The sequence below is a fragment of the Narcine bancroftii genome, chromosome 4, assembly GCF_036971445.1.
Source record: "Narcine bancroftii isolate sNarBan1 chromosome 4, sNarBan1.hap1, whole genome shotgun sequence".
In the NCBI taxonomy this organism is placed as follows: Eukaryota; Metazoa; Chordata; class Chondrichthyes; order Torpediniformes; family Narcinidae; genus Narcine; species Narcine bancroftii.
In genome coordinates this window covers 115,821,180-115,842,148 of record NC_091472.1, presented here as the reverse complement: position 1 = coordinate 115,842,148, position 20,969 = coordinate 115,821,180, and the positions used below count along the sequence as shown (strand labels likewise).

Sequence of the window (20,969 nt, the reverse complement as noted above, 5' to 3'; positions counted from 1 at the left end):
TGACGTCCCAAATGGTGGTGAGGGAGGAGGTGTGGGTGCAAGTGTGGAACTTCCTGCAGTCACAGAGATAGGTGCCAAGGGGGTGATTAGTTACAAGGGATAAGTTGGCGAGGAAGTCACAGAGGGAGCAGCCCCTACAGAAGGCAAGAGAGGGGAGGAGGGAAGATCTGTCTCATGGTTTGGACCATGTTGTAGGTGACTGAAATTGTGAAGGATAATATATTAAAGGCTGGTGGGTGCTATATGAGGATGAGGTAAATCCTTTTCTTGTTCTGTCTAGGGGCAGAGGGGACCAGGGCAAATGTCCAGGAAATGCAGATAAGGGCTGAGTTGATAATGGTATAGAGGAAGCCATATTTTTTGAAGGAGGAGGAGGAAATTTCGGATGATCTAAAATGCAAGACCTCATCCTGGGAGCAAATGCAATGAAGACAGAAGAATTGAGATAAAGGAATAGAATCCTTACAGGGGATAGAGTTTGAAGAAGTGTAGTCAAGGTAATTGTGGAAGTTGGTAGGTTTGTAGAAAAAGTCTGTTAAAAGTTTGTCTCTCGCGATGGAGACAGATCAAGAAAGGGGAGTGTGGTCACTGATGGACCAAGTGAATTTGATGCCGGGTGAAAGTTAGGCAAATTTGATAAAGTTGACAAACTCATGTGTGCATGAGGAAGCACCAATGTAGTCATCAATGTAGAAGAGGAAGAGTTGAGGAGCCTTGCCTGTGTAGAATTGCAGCATGAATTGCTCCACAAAGTCAACAAAAAGCCAGGTACAGTCAGGACCCATGTACCTATGGCTATCCCTTTAACTTGGAGAAAATGGGATGAGTAAAAGGAAAAGTTATTAGGGTGAGAACATTCTGCCAGACAGGGGACTGGTTCATCCTGTCGTTAAGAAAGAAATGTAAGGCTTTGAGACCTTTGGCATGGGAGACGGAGGTGAAGAGAGATTGGTCGTTCATAGTGAAAATGAGGTGGTTAAGTTCAGGGAATTAGAAGTTATTGAAGTGATGGGGGGCTGTGAAGTACTGATGATGTAGATAGGGAAGGGAATGGACCAAGGGAAAATGGAGTAGAATTAAGAGGATACAAGTTTAGAGGGGTGCAAGCAATGGGTCTATCGGGTCAATTGAATTTGTGCATCTTGAATTGGAGGAAGAAATGGATGGTGCGTGGATGAGAAACAATGAGATTGGAGGCGATGGAAGGAATATGACTGAAGTGATGAGGTTAGAGATGGTACACAGGATGGTGGCTTGATGTTCTTTGCTGGGGTCCTATTCACGGAGTAATTAAGTGGAGGTGTCAGAGAACCATCATCTGGCCTCAGCATGGTAGAGGTCAGTGTGCATCACCATGTGGAGACAAAAGGGTGAGTGGGTGAGAAGAAAAGGGGAGCTCAAAGGACTAGAAAGAAACGTAAGGCTTTGAGACCTTCAGTATGGGGGATGGAGGTGTAGAGAGATTGGATGTCCATTGTGAAATATGGTTTGCATCAACACAAACATTGCTTCCCCTCTACCACCATCACCACAGCAGCACCACTCGCCTGCAACTTTAATAGTGAGGATGGAATTGTGCAGAGAGAGTGGAGTGCAGAGCGTTCTGAGGGGGTGAGATTGGAATAAGAGGAGTGGTGAAATTGAGATGGTTGATTTATCTGTGGAAGTTGAAAATTTAAAGATCCATAGCAGGCAATTGGCCTGGACGAGATCCTCAAGAGAAGAAAGAAGGTTTAAGGTGAGAGAAGGAGTATTCAGTGGGGGGTGGAGAAACATGGTGCAAAAAGTGGGCACAGAGACAATGGAAGAAGAGTTTGGCATATAGCGTGCATGGAATTCACTGAGGTGTGGACAAAGGGGGACAAAGGAGAATCCTCAACTGAAGACAGAGCAATCAATCTCTGAGAGGAGAAGATCTGAGGGGATTGTAAAGACCGAGTAGCAGTCAGAGTGGAAGTCAGTGAGGGAGGGTGCTGAGGGATGAAGGGTGGTGGAGGGTTGAGGAAGTCAGAGGGGGAGGTAGAAGGTTGGAGAGGTCGGGGTGGGGGTGGAAGCGGTAGTTAGGGGCTAGCCAGAGGGTAGGAATGTCAGGGGAGGCGAGGATAGATGAGAGGGTCTGTGGGTAAGGGGGGTAAGCAGAAAAGGGGGGCGCTCAAATGAGCAGGTGAGGGGTCAGTAGGGAGAGTTGTGAGGTTAGGAAAGAGTATTGAGTGGTGGTGGCGGAGGGAAATGAGGCTCTAGGATCCAGCAGCAGAGGAATTCAAGGTGTCAGCCTTGCAGAAGCCGAGGTGGTTATGGGAATACCAATAAATAGGAACATGATTTCTCTTTCACAAAGCTACGTTGACTTCGATTGAATTATTTTTTTCCTAGGTGTCCTGATATAATATCTTTAATGAAAGGTTTTAAATTTTCCCTATGACAGATTTTGTACTGCTCAGTTCTATTTACTGATTCTCAATTCCATCACGACTTTCTCAGTCTCAATTTCACCATTTTTGCTACTATCAATGTCAGATCAACTAGTCTATTGTTCCAAATTTTTCCTCTTCCCATCACCCTCCCCCCCGCCCCCCACCATTTTTACAAATAGTGATTTTCCTAAAGGAAGAATAGAAAAAATCTATTTCCCTCTAGCACGCTATTTCCCTTGGCAGTTGTCATTAATCTTTCTATTGAGGTAAATGTTCGTTAACCTAATCAGTAAAATGGTGTATTGCCTGCTCTTTGCTTTTATAATATTCTAACCTGCACTCTTTGACTTAATGTAATACTACACTCTGCATTTTTGTTTTGTTATTGCCCTACCTGCTGTACTCAAGTATGAGTTGACATGCATGAATAGCAAACCTTTCACTGTATCTCAGTACAGGTCACAATAAACAATTCAATTTATCCACCCTTCCTCAGAATCTCTCGGTTCCAGATAAATTGTTTATCTCACTCTACGTTTAAACTATTAACCAGTAATGAACAAATGATAAGCAATATTCTTCACTCATAAGAAGGGTGAACCTCCAAATATAAGAAATAGACATCTTAAACTGTATAAAAAGGTATAAGGTGGTTGTTTGATACCAGGTGTACCTTGTAACTGAAGATGTTGGCCTGCAGTCAGCTGACGCAATTGACTGCTAGACAAGGTGAACTTGTTGCCTTGGAAGTGCAGTGTCACAGGCTGACTAGTCTGGGTGCCTCGACCTTGCCCACCAGCTATGGAGGCAAGCTGGGCAATGCTAACAACTTCCCCACCTGCAAACAAGGACAGCACTATTAATTGTGGAATCAAGTCTTTCTTGCTCAGCGATTAGTAAATCTGCACTCAAGCTCTACTCATGCAAGGTTATCTACGGTGCTCAAACAAGGTGTCATAGAAGTTTATGCAGGAAAAGCAAAGTGAAAGAACTTTTTGAGAGACTGGGCCAGGCAATTGATTATACAGCCACTACACAGTTAACATACAGTTGTCCTGATCTTTAAGTGAAATTGTCTGTCAATGAACAGAGAAGGCAAAATTTAAAAAGTAATATTCCCTGATCACTACTTGCTCATTGCATTTGAAAATTAAATAAAAATAAAGTATAATTGTCTATTATCAATGCAAACTTCAATTAGATAGCAGAAGAATTAGACTTGTACATCAAAGTTTCTTTAATAAAATGTCTTTTTAGTCCTTTTCCTTCTCCAATCCTCAGACAATTTTTAGGCAGACCCCAAAAGTCTTTACCAGGTATACTTTTATTTTCTTCTTCATTTTAAAAATAATCCTTAAAATAATAAAAGTTAACTTGAGAATTATTGCCTGGGGCTCCATAACTAGCCAGACCAGTCAAATGCTGTAGATGTCCTGTACACTAAGATAATTGACTGATTTCTATGAGCAATATTGAAGGAAAATGGTGAAACCTTTCAGAAATATCGTATTGATAGCTATTCAAGGGTAGTGTCGAGTCTGTTACAATCAGCTGCCTGTAAAACCTTAAATGACACCCTGTTTCTGACAGTGCTATGGAAGTGAGGTGCTTTTTTTTTCCAACTGCCTTTCCAAGAGAGCTCACAAATAGAAAATGTAGAGTCAGAAGTCTGTGCCTAACTTTAATAAATCCCTCCCAGATGCTCTCAGTGCTTCTGCCTCCTGAAAACATTGAAGCATCCTAGAAAACAATGTGAGCTAGATAAAATCCACATCTTTTGCATATTATCTATATTTACAGGAAGTACATTAAAATTGAGATATTTTCATATTTCATTATTACATTGGAGGCCACTTTGGTCCATAAAGCCTATGCCAGCTCACTGAGCTTCCCCATTCTCCCATTAATTTTCCCCATAACCTATTGTCTTCACATTCTCCATCAACTCCTCCCAGATTCTACTACTTACCAATATAGCAGGGCAAATTTATAGTGGCCAATTAACCTACCAAACAACATGTAGTTGGGATGGGGAAGGAAACCAGAACACCCCAGGCAAACCTACTTAGTCACAGGGTCAATGTACAGATATCAGGAGTGAAGAGAAGAGGAAGGAGTGAAGATGGCGAGGCAGAAAGTGCTAATATGGTTGCAAGAGACAACATTTTATAAACAATAGAAGTCTACAGCTTTTTCCAACCCCTTATATCATTCATTAAGAACAGTTACTGATTTTAAAAATATATTTTAGCTTCTTTTGCAAAGGCAGTGCATTATCCTTTGGATAAATTTATTACCAGGTCTGTGCTCAATATCAGAAAGACATGCTAGAAGGCTACATACATACAAAAGTGAAGCAGGAGACAGCTTTTTATTCATTCAATGGCCATGAACCATGGCCAGAGTTGGTCTAAAGAAAATTTCAGCGGATGGATTAGTCCTTAACCCACAATAGAGTTGTGTGAACAGGGCAGCAAGAGAGAACTTGGAGAAAAAAAAGGCTGCACAATCAGCTGCTTGTGAGGGTCAGACCCTACCAGCGAGAAATGAGAGAATCATGCAATAGTAATAAGTGGGAGAATTAGGCAATATTTGTGAGGCCACTTACTAGGCAATCGTGCCTGGGCCTGGGAGGACAGCACCAGCCTCTGATGCAGCACATTGGTTGTCGGGACGGTGTGAACGGAGGTGGCCTGTTGCAGGGCGTGGCCAGAGTGCAAGGCCTGGGAAGCAGCCTGCCCCTGCTGAGTGACCTGGCCTGCTGTGCTGACCAGGGCTGGACTGGCTGTGCTAGAGGAGATGGTGCTGTTGACCGCCTGCTGCTGTCCCGATGCACTGGCAGAAGTCTGAGTCATCTGTAACGGAGCTGTTGCTGCAAACAACAAGTTGTTGGTTTGTGCTGGCCAATATACGAGATACTTGCATCAAAATCACATTCACATTTCATTCTTTGCAAACTCACCATGCCTCCAGTAAAACTTAGGATAATGTGGTCAAAACTGAGAAACAAAGTATCCAACTAGTTCCTAGAGATACTCAGCTATTGCTCCAGTAGATGCAATTAACAAATGTGTGCAATACCCAAGTCACTGCTTCTCATATTACTCTTCTCATATAAAATTATACCAAATTACAAAACAGCCAGTTGCACTTGCATCATGACTCTTTAAACTACTTCCACGGAGAAGAGTTTAGATGACCCTGTGCAAGGACAAATGGAGCATAGCAAGTGCAACCAGAAGTCTCCGACTCAGAGCGAAGAGACCAGCCCCGCTACACTGCCTCAACTCACTGCAAGAGCCACAATGGTCAAATCTGTGACATGTGATTTGTGAGTCACAAATCAAACCTCCCAGCTTCAATCTCACATTCCAGGGTAACTCTTCACTGGTAGAGGTAGCAATTTTTGGATGGATTGTAATCAAATACCCAAATGGCCTTTCTCAGGTGAGTGTGGGGGATAAAAAAAACAATTGGTTGCATATCACATTAGAACATCTGAAGAACATGCAACTCACAACCTGCTGGAGGAACTCAGCAGGTCAAGCAGTATCAATGGGAGAAAAAAAGAATTGCTAACACTGTAAGCTCGAATCCTTCCTCAGGACAGAGTGTGGAGGATAGAGAGCTAGTACGTTGAGTTCAGGGTGGGATGGATAGGACTGGGTGGCTGGTAAACCAGGAAGAGATGAAGGATGACAAGTAGCAGTAGTGGATTGGCAAATGCCAAATGGCAGCAAAAAGAAACAAAAGAGAGAGGCGGAGGTAGTTTGGTCATAAGTAGGTGGGATGGGTGATAGATTGGAACAAGTGGTGCTTGTGCATGAATCTGATAAGAGAAGATGACAATGGTGTTATAATTAACATCGTCAATTCTTTTCTCTCCCACTGATACTTTCGACCCACTGAGTTCTTCCAGCAGATTGTGTGTTGCTCCAGATTCCAGCATCTGCAGACTCTTGTGTGTCTGAGAGAATTCAAGTTCTCAAAAGCAAAAAGCAGCTGAAGAAAACCTTGGACATATCTGCAGTACAGTCAACTCTCAACTGATTGCAGATGTACAGGCAAGACGCGCGTCTGTGAGATTTTGACAAAAGGGCACCCAATGACAGCCCTACATACTGAGCAGCTGAACCAATGATTCATCCTGCACATCAGCAGTGAAATAATATTGTAGTGTTGGACTCCTACTTAAAATTTCCAGGATTACAACCATGGACCATCTCCTACCATTTCACCTTAGTAAACAGTCACCTTCCAACTAACTGGGTTTATTTGAAAATAATTGGAAAAGATGCTCAAAATACAAGAAAAATCATTAAGTATCTTGTTTCAATCTGTAGCAGTGCCACCAGATGCCTCCTGGATCTGCCTACACTGGCGAGATGGGGAAGCCTCCTGGATCTGCCTACACTGGCGAGATGGGGAAGCCTCCTGGATCTGCCTACACTGGCGAGATGGGGAAACCACTGGGTTTATTGTTAGCTGTGAAAGCCCCACTCTGAAATCTGAAATGCTAGTTCCCATTGACTAAACAGGCTGGCCTCATGCTTCTAGCAAAATCCAGCAAAACCACAACTGAAACATAAACATCAGTATCTTAAAACCATTTCAACTACATGAGGAACGTCCAAGTTACTATGATTTGATGAAAAAACAATTAGATAAGGATTTCTTTGTTAGTGTTCAAGCTCTGCCAAAACCCATGCAATTAATAATTTGAAGCATTATGTAGTAGACATAGTTTATGAACACATTACTCACTTCTTCTAGTTTACTCAGTAAACTGTTGTTCATGTTACTCAATCACTTATTGAATCTGGGTACCATCACCATATAAAAACCAATGCAAGCATTTTTGCAACAGCACAATGTGGCTTTGAAAAAAGGCTGCTTTCAAAAATATCCACTGTTAAAGCTATTTCTGGGCAGGCCTGTGGATTCATGAAGCGAAGGATAGGAATAAGAATATCACTTGAATGGAGACAAATGATCACATTTACCAGTTGGCCTGAACTGGTCTCTTTCTGTGCAGTCTGTATACAGGAAAAAAGCCCAATTCTAATTTCTGGTTAATGATAGTATACTGGATTTCATCTGATGTAGTCTTTAATTTCACCAGGCCTGTAGAGGGAGCAGATGAAATTGTCCACCCAATTTTTGCTTCTGACCTCCATCAGAAACCAGGCCTTGAATTTGGGTGAGAAAAGAGCTGGGGGTCCCAGAGAATTGCATAATTCTATCAATATTGCAAGTTTCAAAATCATGGCAGTTCGGGAATTTCATCAGATTGTATGACCAGAATTGTCACAGTGCAATGGACCTTATTCATAAATGAGCTTTAGAAACAGATGATTCCTGCCTTTCACCAGACCAATGTGATTCATCTCCATACCCAGGTAGTTGATTGCAATCACTGCTTTCATTCAGATTTTTGAGGTCAATTGAGGATAGCTAACACCAACTTAGTCTGTAACACCCATGTCCATGAACTGAGAATTTAAATAAATATAACCTGCTGTAACACTGAAAAGAACTCCAGAGAAATATCCACAGGATCTTCTGACAAAAATTGCAGAAGCTGGAGAGACTCAACAGTTCAGGCAGCATCCATGGATAGAAATGGTCAATCTTCTGACCATTAGTGATCAGAGCACAAACTATGCAACAATAAGATTGCTCTGACACTAGACCAGCGCCAATAAGAACACAACTGAATAGCCTGCCAATGTATTCAGCTCTGGAGAAAAATCAACTAAAGCAGATGACTTAGTGGAAATATTCCCTTGTGCAAGTCACTGTCTAAATAAGGAACAATAAACACTGGGCAAAATGTACAACCCATCAAGACAACTACACATTCAAATTACTTAATTCAATTCATCTTTGTAAACGCTTTATAAAAGCATATAGTGCTGTGCATTTCACTGGCCCTCAACAACCATCTCAAAACAGCATAATGTATTGACAAAGTTTCTCGCCTGTACTTTAATGGGTACAAATTACCATACTTAATACATAGGAAGACGAGACTCACCAATGAACAAAACTGATTTAAGAACTCAGCCTTTAAAATTTTATTCATTGCTTTATTTGAAAAGCAGGGCAAATTTTTCATGTTGCCTGGCCAACATTTTTAATAAAAACTGGTAATTGGACCAAATAATTTAACACCAAGCATCCCTTATCCCAGTAAAACTCAAGATTCTTACATCTTTGACAACACCAGGAACAAGATTGGCTGCCCACATTATGGAGGGAAAGGTGCTCAATTATTATACTAATGATGGAACAGAGCCAGGCTCATTGTTCAATCATAAATATTTCTTTATGACTCTGCACAAAATGTTTTTATTTTACCTTGGGCAGAAGTTAAAACCTGAGAGGCAGGCACAGCCACAGCTGAAGATTTTCCACGCACTTGTCCTTGAAGGGCTGCAGCAGCTGAAGCCATACTGGGTGTCCGCTGAGGCTGTGTACCAACGACCACAACAGTCCTGTCATCTGGCTTTTGTCCATACTGTACTGGCTGGAACAACCTTAACAATTTTTTTGGAAAACACAATCAATTCTGGGAGGCAAGTACCTCAGTTCTGGATAGAGGTAAATCAGCAGAGCACATATGAAACTACATGCAGCAAGAATAGAGACTACACTCAGTCTAGTAGACAAAAATGCTGGACAAACTCAGCAGGTAACCCCGTATACATAGAAAGCAAAAGACACCTTTTTATTCAGATATCTGCCTGATTTTCAGCACTCCTGAAGAAGGGCTCCGGTCCAAAACGTCAACTGCCTTTTACTCTCTATGGATGGTTTCTCCAGCACTAGACCCCAGCACCTGCAGATGTCTTGCTTTTCCTCCCCTCAGTCCAGACTTCAATACATAACCCAAGCTGATGGTCTCAGACAAGGACAGACATCATTCAAGAAGTTACTAGTCAAGGATTTAAATCCTCCAGACAAAGTAGGCTATGGGTCATTGCTGGAAAGGGGATTACTAATGCATGGGTCCCCACAGGTTGATGTGGACATGATCGGCCAAATGGCCTCTTTCCATGCCATATGATTCCATGTAAGTCAAGTCTACTCATTTCTCACAGTGACTAACGGGATATGGCAAGAATCAGCTATTTATGATCTATATCCATTATTGGCTCAACGTGTCACATTTCTAAATCTGTTGATGATACAAAACGAAGTAAAACTGTAGATCAGGAGAAGAATGAAGAGGCTTTGTGGATATGGACAAGGTAAATGAGTAAAAATATGCAGATGTAGTATAAAATGGCAAAATGTAAAGTGAGCCTCTGATGCAGAAAATATAAATGCAAAGACTTTTTTTCAGCAGAAGGAATGGATCATGTGTGCGCAAGTCACTGAAATCTCACATGGACTGTAGGTACAGAGAGCAACTAAGCAGCAAATGATAGGTTGGGCTTTATATGTTGGGAGAATTTAAGAACAGGAATAAACTTACTCCAGTTATCCAAGGGCCTGGCAAGACTGCGCCTGGGCAAATCTGAACAGTTCCTGTCTCCCTACCTATAAATAGGGATGTTTGCCAGAGGGAGGTCTGCAAAGATTCTTAAAGCTGGCTCCAGGGGATAGTGGGTTTTCTCAACATGGGAGAGAGATTGAATAGATTGTACATTTTTTTTGTATGACCAATAAGTGATCATTCTGCCTCACCCTCAGAAGAATAATCTCAGAATTGTACGTGATGTCATGTATGTACTCTAACAATAAATCTAAAAAGTATATTCTTTAGTTTGGGAAAATTAGATCTCATTGGAGCTTACAAATGTTTACAGGAATCAACACTGGGTGCAGGGAAGGTGCTTCCCCTACTGAATAGTTTGCATCTGTACAATGATTAGGTCATTTATGACTGAGAAGGAAATGGTGGTGATTTTTTGGATTTTGCCGTCTTGAAGGGCTGTGGATGTCATTCAGTTCCTTCAAAACAGAGATAGATAGATTCATAAATATGAAAATAAAAGCTGATGGGGAACAACAGGAACACCAAAGAAGGAAAGACTTCCATGATTTTGGTGACTAGGTGAGCAGCATGAAGGATCAAATAACCTACCCCTGATCCTATTATATCATCCTGCTCAGGCAATTTTGTTAAGTGCACATTGATACCTGCATTTCCTATATTATAACAAGTGAGTACATCCAAATAGTACTTTTTTTAAAAAATGTGACATTTTTGGGACAGAGGTCAAGAAAGGTGGCACTACACAAGTTAGTCTTCATTTTTCCTCAGCAGATGCCTAACAACAGTGTGACGCTACCGTAGACCTTAGTCTGGCTAGACAAAACCATGAAAGGCAAAAGCAACTAAAAAAAACCAATATGGTTATTAATGGCAGAAGACAAGAGAACAGGTTTAAAATTAACATACAACTTTAAGAAATAGCATAAATGGTCATAATACATAAATTACCTACTACATATAAACTACAAAACTGAATTGTTTAAAAATAGAAGTCAATTGTTTACAGTATTATTAATGCCTCCAAGGGGTTCACCAAGGCTGGCTTTATGGATTGAAACATAGCTACAGGAGCCAGGAATAGATTGCTTAAGGGCAAGTATCTCATCAATCCACAAGAGCACCTCAGCCACCAACTGCGTTCCTTTGAAAATTACAGGACTTTTACCAGCATACCTTTACCATTCTGGCTTATGTGAGAATAATATTAAATTAGTAACTTGCATGAAATCTGCAATTAAAAGCTGTAATACGTAATATGACCACGAAGCTAGTGGACTGTAATACAAAACCACCTGGTTTATTTATATCCTTCAAGAGAGGATACCTCCTGTCCTTATTCAGAATATAAGTGTGGGGATGTGATGCTGAGGCACTGGTGAGACTTTGGAGTATTGTGAGCAGTTTTGGGCTCCTCATTTCAGAAAGGATGTGCTAATGTTGGAGAGAGGGTTCAGTGGAGGTTAACAAGGAAGGTTCTAGGAATGAAAGGGTTATCATATGAGGAGTGTTTGAGACAGCTCTTGGCCTGTATTTGTTGGAATTTAAGAGAATGGGGGGTGGGGATATCTCATTGAAACAAGTCAAATGTTGAAAGGCATCGACAGAGTTGATGTAAAAAGGTTGTATCCCATAATAGGAGAGTCTAGGACAAGAGGGCACAACTTCAGTAATGAAGGGCATCTGCTTAGAGATGCATTTTGAACTGAGAGAGGAAACTGGAGCACCCAGAGGAAACCCATGCAGACATGGGGAGAACGTACAAACTCCTTGCAGCGCTGGTTTCAAACCTCAGTCACTGGCGCTGTGACAAAAATGAGATAATGCTATGCTGACTGTGCCACCCTGAAAACCTAAAATGCACTAAGCAGTGAATAAATAAAACATACAAGCCATCTCACTTGAGGTGGGAAATAATAAAAAGGAATCAAAGATGAGACAGTTTCATCTCTCACAGAGAAGTGGATAAAGTGCACTTGAGATTTGGTACATCATCAAATATTTCATTGAAATTCTACAGGTGTCCACACATTAATTGGCTGCATCATGATCTGCTTTAGAAACTTGAGTGCATATGAACACAGAAGTCTGCAGAAACTTAGCCAAGTTCATCATGAACACCAACTCCTGTCCAATGAAGATATCTATGCGAGTCAAGAGGCACCCATTATTGTAAAGCATCCTGGTCACAACCTCTTCTCACTGCGACATTCAGGCAGATAGTCGAGAAGCCTGAAGTCCAGGACCTCTCAGCTCAAGAAAAGTTTTCCCCCAACAGCTATCAGGTCCTTGAACCTCCTCTGGGACCACCAAAAATGTTACATTTTTCTTGCACAAATTGCAATTGTGAATATTTATCTACTTTTTAAAAAAAATTTATTTTCTCTATTTCTTTCTCATCTTATGGTAACTTAATTCTTACCATTGGAGTTAGTGTGTCTATATGACTGCAGCATGCAAGAATTTCAATGCATCTCTGCACTGTACTTGTGAATGATGATGATATATTCTCATTTAATTTTGATATCAGCAATAGTTCATACATTTCTGATTAAATTATTTTAGAAAGATGGATTTGCCTCAATGAATTACGTTTTACTCATTCTGGATGGAAAATCCTCAACAAAACATTAAACCATCTTGGAAAAGGATTTTAAAAAAATCTTTTATGGATTACATCACTTCAAAAGCAGTGGTTTAACTAATTGTAATTTCTGAATTTACTGGCTGGCTATTACTTTGATAATGCAACACAATACCATGAAGAGTTAGAAGTTTAGCAACAGACTACCTACTTGCTGACTTTCACCTTCATGGGTCTGGGTCTGGGTGGGAGATCAGGTGAGTTGTAGATTTCCTCAATAAGCTTCCTTGTCACCTTCCGTTTGGGCATGATCACTTCAGTCTCATAACGAGACAATTTATTTTCAATCCCAGCTAGACTGAAGGCAGTCAAGTCTACATTCTAGAAAAATATTGAAATATTTGTTATTTTGGGATATTTACTGACAATGGTGGAAAAAAATGGAATAAAACATTTTCCAGCACTTACTTTCCAAGGATCATATTCTAGCGTTTTCAACACTAGAGATGCAATGGAATACTGCAATGCTTTGAAAACATAGGCCGAGTAAACAGCCCTGGGACATTTCAGGTTAGGATGATTGCATATCCTCCGCAACTGCATCAGGAGGTTGAGAACACTAACAAAATGGCGAGAACGCAGGGCTTCCGCTGTGCTGTGGGTCAGGAAAAGTTTTTAAATTCATCGTCACACAAACAGAAATTATTGGTCACAAACAGAAAAGTAGATTGATTTCTCAACTAACATTGTTATAGCATGCTATCCCGTTCACCAGCTACTTTGCATTTTTGAAACTCTTATACATCACAGGAAATTACAGGACCAAAGCAAGTTTTGAAAACTGGTGAACTTCATTATAACCCTAGTCCTGAAACTTACAAGTTCACTGAGTATAGAAATACCTAAGCTTTAATTTTTATAGGAGAAAAAAGTCATTGATCTCTGATGGGTTCCAATAAATATTCCAAGCCAAGTAATGAAGCAGAAGTGAAGGTGTACACACATTGGAAATGCAAAGTGTGCAGATTTTCATGCTTTGCTCCATTCTACTGTAAAAATCTGTGAAATCTCTTGGAGTGATGCCTCCCCTGAAGAAGTTTTCCTGTCTCCGAAGGGAGTTTTTTTTTGTGTAAATCCTCTGCAATTTTCTTCACCTACAACATGATTCCACCACCAGACACGCTTTCCCCTCTTCACCTTCCATAGGGACCACTGCCTCTGTGACTCCTTCGTCCACTCACCCTTCCTGCTCATCATCCCCTTGGCTCCTTCCCCTGTAACCGCAGAAAGTGCCACACTTGTGCCCACACCTCCTCTCTCACCACCATTTGGGATCCAAACATGCTTCCAGGTGAAGCAAAAATTGTGAATCTGCAGGAGTCATCCACTGCATCCAATGCTATCGATGTGTCCTTTTCTTCATTGGAGAGACTGAACACAAACTGTGAGATCACTTCGCTGAGCAACTTCGCTCTGTTCATGCCAATGACAGGTACTCCCAGTGGCAAACCATTTCAATTCTGCATCCTTTTGCTGCACTGACATGTCTGTGCATGTTTCATGTACTGCCAAACTAGGGTCATGTGCAAATTGGAGGATAAACACCTAACATTTTGTCTCAACATACTACAACCAGATAGCATTAACTTCTCTGGTTTCTGCTAGACATTTACTCATTCTCCTTAATCCTTCTGCATCCTTCCCTCCAGCTCTCCACCCTCTTCCTTCTCCATTCACAGAGCTATCCCACCTCCCGGTGTTTTCTCTGGTTATTCCCCCCCCCTCCTTTATCCATCTTTAACTTCTTGCCTATACTCCTGCTCCTCTCACCATTCCCCCAACATTTTATTCAGACATCTGCTGACATTTTGCTAAACTATGATGAAGGGCTCAAGTCCGAAACATTGGATATGTATCTTTGTCTTTGCTACATAAAGTACACTGTTGCACCAGGAGTTTTGCTTTCAGGTCTACCAGCAGGCTGTGAGCTCAGAGGAAATCTGCACCGAGGAGTGGTTTCTCCACTGTGGCGAGTGTGAAGTTCCATCAAAAGGTCTCTTTGCCAATGCCTAACGATATGCACTGCATGCCAAAGGTCCTAATGGCAGTGTTGTTGGCCGCTCGGAGAGTTGGTCTGCGTGGCCGTGTTCGGGTCTACAAAGGCATTGGCGGGATGATGCTGAGTTCGGCTCTTGTGTCGACAAGGAGCTGCCTGCCTGTGATTTGTCTATGACATACAGTAAGCTATTGGTGTGGCCAGCCGCTGTAGCCATTAGTGGCGCTGGCCTGGGCGTTTCCCAGAAACACACAGAGCTGTTTGCATTTACGTGCTTCTGTCCCCCACCGTTGGTGGTAGAAACACCACCATTCCCCGGGTGCCTCAATTGGACTGCGGGCCGTGGCTGCTCTCTGCTCATTTGGGGTTTGGCCTGCTACTCTGTCTGATGCATGGTGGATTCGCTTTCTCGTTTAGTGCGCCATAGAATGTCCGCTCTTGTCACAACCTTGTGGGGGGGGGGGGGGTCACTGAAATCTGTGACGCTAACAGCAGCTGGATGTTGTCTGCCATCTGCTCTAAGAACATCTGCTCAAACCTGAGGCAAAGGCTTGTGGTCTTCAGCCAGTGAGAGAATTTCATCCATAAGGGCGGATGGCATTCTGCCCCTAGGCTGTCCATGTGCATAAGCCTGGCTGCTCTCTGGCATCTGGAGAGGCCATAGGTGCTGATGAACAGCGCCTTTAACGCGGTATATTCACCTTCCTCTGCTGGGTTTCGCACGAGGTTGTCCACTCTTGCCATGGTTTCCTGGTCCAGGGAGCTGATGACATGGTAGTACTTGGTGGAGTCTGAGGTAATATTTTATCTGGAACTGTGCTTCAGCTTGCCTGAACCAAATGCATGGGCAAAGCGTCCAGAAAGTTGGAAGTTTAAGGACGACTGTACTGACTGCTGCAGCATCCTTGCTGTTGAGTCCAGAGTCATTTGGACCCATCGGGGTCACCAAATGTAGCAGCACTCAGTTGGTTCGTCTGCACTCCAGTTGTTTATTCTAACTTCCCACGCTATGCCTTTTAAGGCTGTCTGCGCGCCAGAGGTGACATCATGCCACAGCTCCGTGCAAATGCGGACCCAACCAGCAGAAAAGATACTCCTGGCGGCGCCATCTTGACGCGACTGCTCCACTGCCGCAGCCATAACATGTAGAGCTGGTTCACCTGCCGTCATTGATGTGCACTGCCACAGGCATTCATTTTAAGAGGAATAAAATATAAGAGCAGGAATGTGATGTTGAAGTTTTATAAGGCACTGGTGCGACAACTCTTGGAGTATTGTGAGCAGTTTTGTGCTCCTCATTTCAGAGAGGATTTGCTGACTTTGGAGAGGATTCAAAGGAAATTTACTCGGATGATTCCAGGAATGAAAGAATTATCACGTGAGGAGCATTTGAGAGCTTTTGGTGTGTATTCATGAATTTTATGAGAATGAGAGGGGACGTCATTGAAACAGTTCAAGTGATGAAAAGCATGGACAGAGTAGATGGAAAAAGGTTGTTTCCCACAGTGGGAGAGTTTAGGACAAGAGGGCACAGTTTCAGGATTAAAGAGCATCCACAAAGGGTGGTAAATCTGTGAAATTTGTTGCCACAGGTGGTTGTGGAGGCCAGGTCACTGGCTGAATTTAAGGCAGAGATTGATAGGTTCTTGATTAGTCAGTGCATCAAAGGTTATGGGGAGAAGACAGGGCAATGGAGCTGAGAGGAAAAATAGATCAGCTCATGATTAAAAGGCAGGGCAGACTCGATGGGCTGAAAAGCCTACTTCTGCTCCTATGCATTATGGACTTAATTATGAATAGCGCCTTTGGAAGACTACACAAAAGAGTCTGGAAAAACAACCAACTGAAAAACCTCACAAAGATAAGCGTATACAGAGCCGTTGTCATACCCACATTCCTGTTCGGCTCCGAATCATGGGTCATCTACCGGCACCACCTACAGCTCCTAGAACGCTTCCACCAGCGTTGTCTCCGCTCCATCCTCAACATCCATTGGAGCGCTTACACCCCTAACGTCGAAGTATTCGAGATGGCAGAGGTCGACAGCATCGAGTCCACGCTGCTGAAGATCCAGCTGTGCTGGATGGGTCACGTCTCCAGAATGGAGGACCGTCGCCTTCCCAAGATCCTGTTATATGGCGAGCTCTCCACTGGCCACCGTGACAGAGGTGCACCAAAGAAAAGGTACAAGGACTGCCTAAAGAAATCTCTTGGTGCCTGCCACATTGACCACCGCCAGTGGGCTGATAACGCCTCAAACCGTGCATCTTGGCGCCTCACAGTTTGGCGGGCAGCAACCTCCTTTGAAGAAGACCGCAGAGCCCACCTCACGAAAAGGCAAAGGAGTAAAAACCCAACACCCAACCCCAACCAACCAATTTTCCCTTGCAACCGCTGCAATCGTGTCTGCCTGTCCCGCATCGGACTTGTCAGCCACAAACGAGCCTGCAGCTGATGTGGACTTTTTACCCCCTCCATAAATCTTCGTCCGCGAAGCCAAGCCAAAGAGAAGAAAGAGAAGAAGAATTATGGATCAATCACATCCCTAGTTACCCTTGGAACTTGTGCAGCACGTGTGGTTTTCATATTCCCTCACAGGACAGGGCCATCAAAACGCAGGAAAAGTTCAAGGAATTCACTTCACACTAAACTGTTCTTTATGTCGTACACAGAAGAAATTAAGTGCAGGATTACTAACCCAGACACAAAAAAGCTCAACTTCAATAGCATATGTTCCATTCTCACTTGCACAACAACAATTCCAATAAAATACAGTTGTCATTATTTTTATCTTATTTTGAAAGAAAACACAATGAACGCTCTTTAAAAAAACAAGCATCTCTCCATCACTTGGCTTCGTGAACAAAGATTTAGGAAGGATCGTAGACGTGGGTACAGTGTGCAGAGTACGGGTCCCACCCTTTACACCCGGTGTTTATCTGCCACGGCCTAGCAAGCTTGGACAGTGACAGCCAGGTCCCTAGGTCATAGGTGTTATTGGAGTGTCCTTCTGCAAGATGGATGGCCTGACGAGGCTAACGAGCCCCATCTTCCCGGGTATGAAATCAGTTTTTCTTCTCCTTCAATACTAATACAGTATCAAATAGCTTTAGTCCATTTTGAGGATTTAGTCCATTTTTTTCTCTGACTGTGCAAGAGCAAATGCAGTTTCATCTGCCCTAAAGTCACAAAGACGATAAATTCATCCTCTCTACTCTACAATGAACAATCCAGTCAGGACTAGTTGACTAACAATAGATTGTGTAGGAGAAGTGCTACCTGTAGAAAAGGCAATGCTCTACAGCACACACATCTACACACCCATATACACAGTAAGTGCTAATGGATCAATAAAACTGTGCTCTATCTGTGATTAGAACAGTTGGACAGAATACCCAGTCAGAAATATAGCCCAACCAGGGCAAAGACAACATTAAAAATGTTTTACATTGATATGCCAAATGTCACAAATGAGTACAGATTTTGACTTCTGAAACCAAAATAAAGCAAAAGCCATTTTATTTCAAATGTACAAAAAGGATGGGCTGCACCTGAACTTGATGTGGACCAATATCCATCCTAGTGAGCTGTTGGGGAGGGTTTAAACTAGTTTGGCAGGGGGGTTCGAGTCAGAATGCAGAAGGCCAAAAGAATGATACCATGTACTCTGAGTTGGTAAGGAAGGACAGGTAGGGGATAAAAACAAAAGCAGCCAGTTAGACGGGATGAAATGTGTCTATTTCAATGCTAGGAATATTAGTAATAAAAGGGATGAACTTGGAGGATGGATCAGTATGTGGAACTATGTGGCCGTTACTGAAACTTGGCTGGAGGAAGGGCAAGATTAGATGATGCAGGTACATGAGTTTAGGTGTCTTAAAAGAATAGGATGGGAGGGAGGAGGGGAGTAGCATTACTGGTCAGGGATAGAATCATGGCTATTAAAAGGGAGGATGCTGCAGAGGGAGTGTCCCCTGAGTCAGTGTGGGTGGAAGTCAGAAATAAGATGGGAGCTATCACTGCACGGGGAGTAGTCTATAGACCCTGGGACACTGAGGAGCAGATAAGCAGACAGATTTTGTAATGGTGTAAAAAATAGTGTTTTAGTTATGGGTGATTTAAACTTCCCTAATATTGACTAGGACCTACTGACCACAAGAGGAAGAGATCAGGCTGAATTTGTTAGATGTATTCAAGAAAAATTCCTGACACAGTATGTGGACCTGCCGACTAGAGGAGAGGCCACATTGGATCTGGTTCTGGGGAATGAACCTGGTCAGGTGGCAGACATCTCAGTGGGGGAGCATTTTGATGAGAGTGACCACAACTCCCTTAGTTTCAACATAGCTATGGAAAAGGATAAAAACAGTCAAACTGGGAAAGTGCTTAACTGAGGAAGGGCTAATTATGAAAGGATGATGCAGGAACTAGCAAGAATAAATTGGAAACGGTTGTTTACGGGTGAAAGCACAGAAATAATGTGAAGGAAGTTTAGGGTCAAGGAAAAAGTGGTAGGAAAAGGGAACTGTGAATGATGAAACGGGTCAGGCAACTAGTCAAAAGGAAGAAGGAAACATACATTATATATAGGAAACAGGAATGGCACATGAGAAGTATATGGTAACCAGGAAGGAACTTGAGATTTAGGAGAGCTCGAAGGGTATATGAGAAGGCCTTGGTATGTAGAATATAAGGAGAACCCCAAGGGTTTCTATGCGTATGTGAAGAGTAGAAGGATGATGAGAATGAAGGTGAAGCCATTAAAGGATAGGGAAGCAACATGTGCTTGGAGGCAGAGGAGGATAGGGAGGTCCTAAATGAATATCTTGCTTCAGAGAAAAGAATCTTGATCATGGTGAGGTGGAAATTAAACAGGTCTGTGTGCTGGACAATGTGGAGATTAAGGAAGCAGAAGTATTGGATCTTCTTAAAAACATTAGGGGCTGGATGCAATATACCCCAGGCTGCTGTGGGAAGTGAGGGAAGAGATAGCTGGGGCAGTAGCTATAATCTTTGAATCCTCTTTGGCTGCAGGGGAGATGCCAGAGGATTGGAGAATGGCAAATGTAGCCCCCTTGTTTAAAAAAGGTAATAGGGAGAATCCTAGGAATTATAGACCGATGAGTCTTACGTCACTGGTGTGCAAACTAATGGAGAGGATTCTTCAGGATAGGATCTATGAGCATTTGGAGAAGTACAGTCTACTCAAGGATAGTCAGCATGGCTTTGTGAAGGGAAGATTGTGCCTCATGGGTCTAACTGAGTTTTTTCAAGAGGTAACCAAAGAAATTGATGAGGGTAAGGCAGTAGATGTGGTCCACGTGGATTTTAGCAAAGCATTTGACAAGGTTCCCCATGAGAGAATCATCTAGAAAGTCATGAGGCATGGGATTAGTGGATCCTTGTCTGTGTGGATAAAAAGTTGGCTTGTAGGAAGAAAGCAGAAAGTAGTAGTGGAAGGAAAGTACTCTGCCTAGAGGTCGGTGACGTGGAGTGCTGCAGGGATCTGTTCTGGACCCCTGCTCTCTGTGATTTTATAAATTAGCTGGATGAAAGACAGAAGGATGGGTCAGTAAGTTTGCAGATGACACAAAGGTGGAGGAATTGTGGATAGAGCTGAGGGCTGTCGAAGGTTACAAGAGGATATAGACAGGAGGCAGAGTTGGGCAAAAAAGTGGCAGATGGATTTAAATCTGGAAAAGTATGAGGTGATTCATTTTCGAAGGACAAACCAGAAGGCTGAGTATAGGGTTAAAGGTCGATTGTTTAAGAGTGTGGATGAACAGAGGGTCCTTGGTATCCAAATCCATGCATCCCTCAAGGTTGCCACACAGGTTGATAGGATAGTTAAGAAGGCCTATGAGATGCTGGGATTCATTAATTGGGGGATTGAATTCAGGTGTAGAGAGGCCATGTTGCAATTCTACAAATGTTTGGTAAGACCACGCTTATAGAGTATTGTGTTCATATCTGATCACCTCATTATAGGAAGGATGTGGAAGCAATGAAAAGGGTGCAGAGGAGATTTACCAGGATGCTGCCTGGATTGGGAAACCTTATGAGGCAAGGTTAGCAGAGCTGGGACTTTTCACTTTGCAACGTAGAAGGATGAGAGGAAACTTGATAGAGGTCTACAACATTATGACAGGTATAGATAGGGTGGATAGCTGTCACCTGTTTCCCAGGGCAGGATCAGCAAAGACCAGAGGATATGGGTACAAAGTGAAGAGAGGGAAGTTTAGGGGAGACATTAGGGATAAGTATCTCACCCCCCCCCCCCCCACAGAGAATTGTGGATACTTGGAATGCCTTTCCAGGGATGGTGGTGGAGGCTGAAGCATTAGGGGCATTTAAGAGATTCTTAGACACATGGATGAAAGGTAAATAGAGGATTATGTGGTAGGGAGGGTTTAG

The 20,969-nt window shown here is 42.7% G+C and overlaps 1 protein-coding gene across 10 annotated transcripts in view; it reads right to left on the bottom strand.

Moving 5' to 3' along the window:
• Positions 1–20,969, bottom strand: part of ep400 (E1A binding protein p400) — a 214,171-nt gene that overhangs the window by 93,364 nt on the left and 99,838 nt on the right. For 9 of the 10 annotated variants that reach the window (XM_069932505.1, XM_069932511.1, XM_069932506.1 and 6 more), the window contains 5 exons: positions 12,968–13,154; positions 12,711–12,880; positions 8,775–8,953; positions 5,023–5,286; positions 3,088–3,252 (listed from right to left, as the gene is read on the bottom strand). In XM_069932505.1, the coding sequence (XP_069788606.1) occupies positions 3,088–3,252; positions 5,023–5,286; positions 8,775–8,953; positions 12,711–12,880; positions 12,968–13,154 (965 nt within the window). The remainder of the gene's footprint in view (positions 1–3,087; positions 3,253–5,022; positions 5,287–8,774; positions 8,954–12,710; positions 12,881–12,967; positions 13,155–20,969) is intronic. The other variant, XM_069932515.1, reaches the window with a different exon arrangement.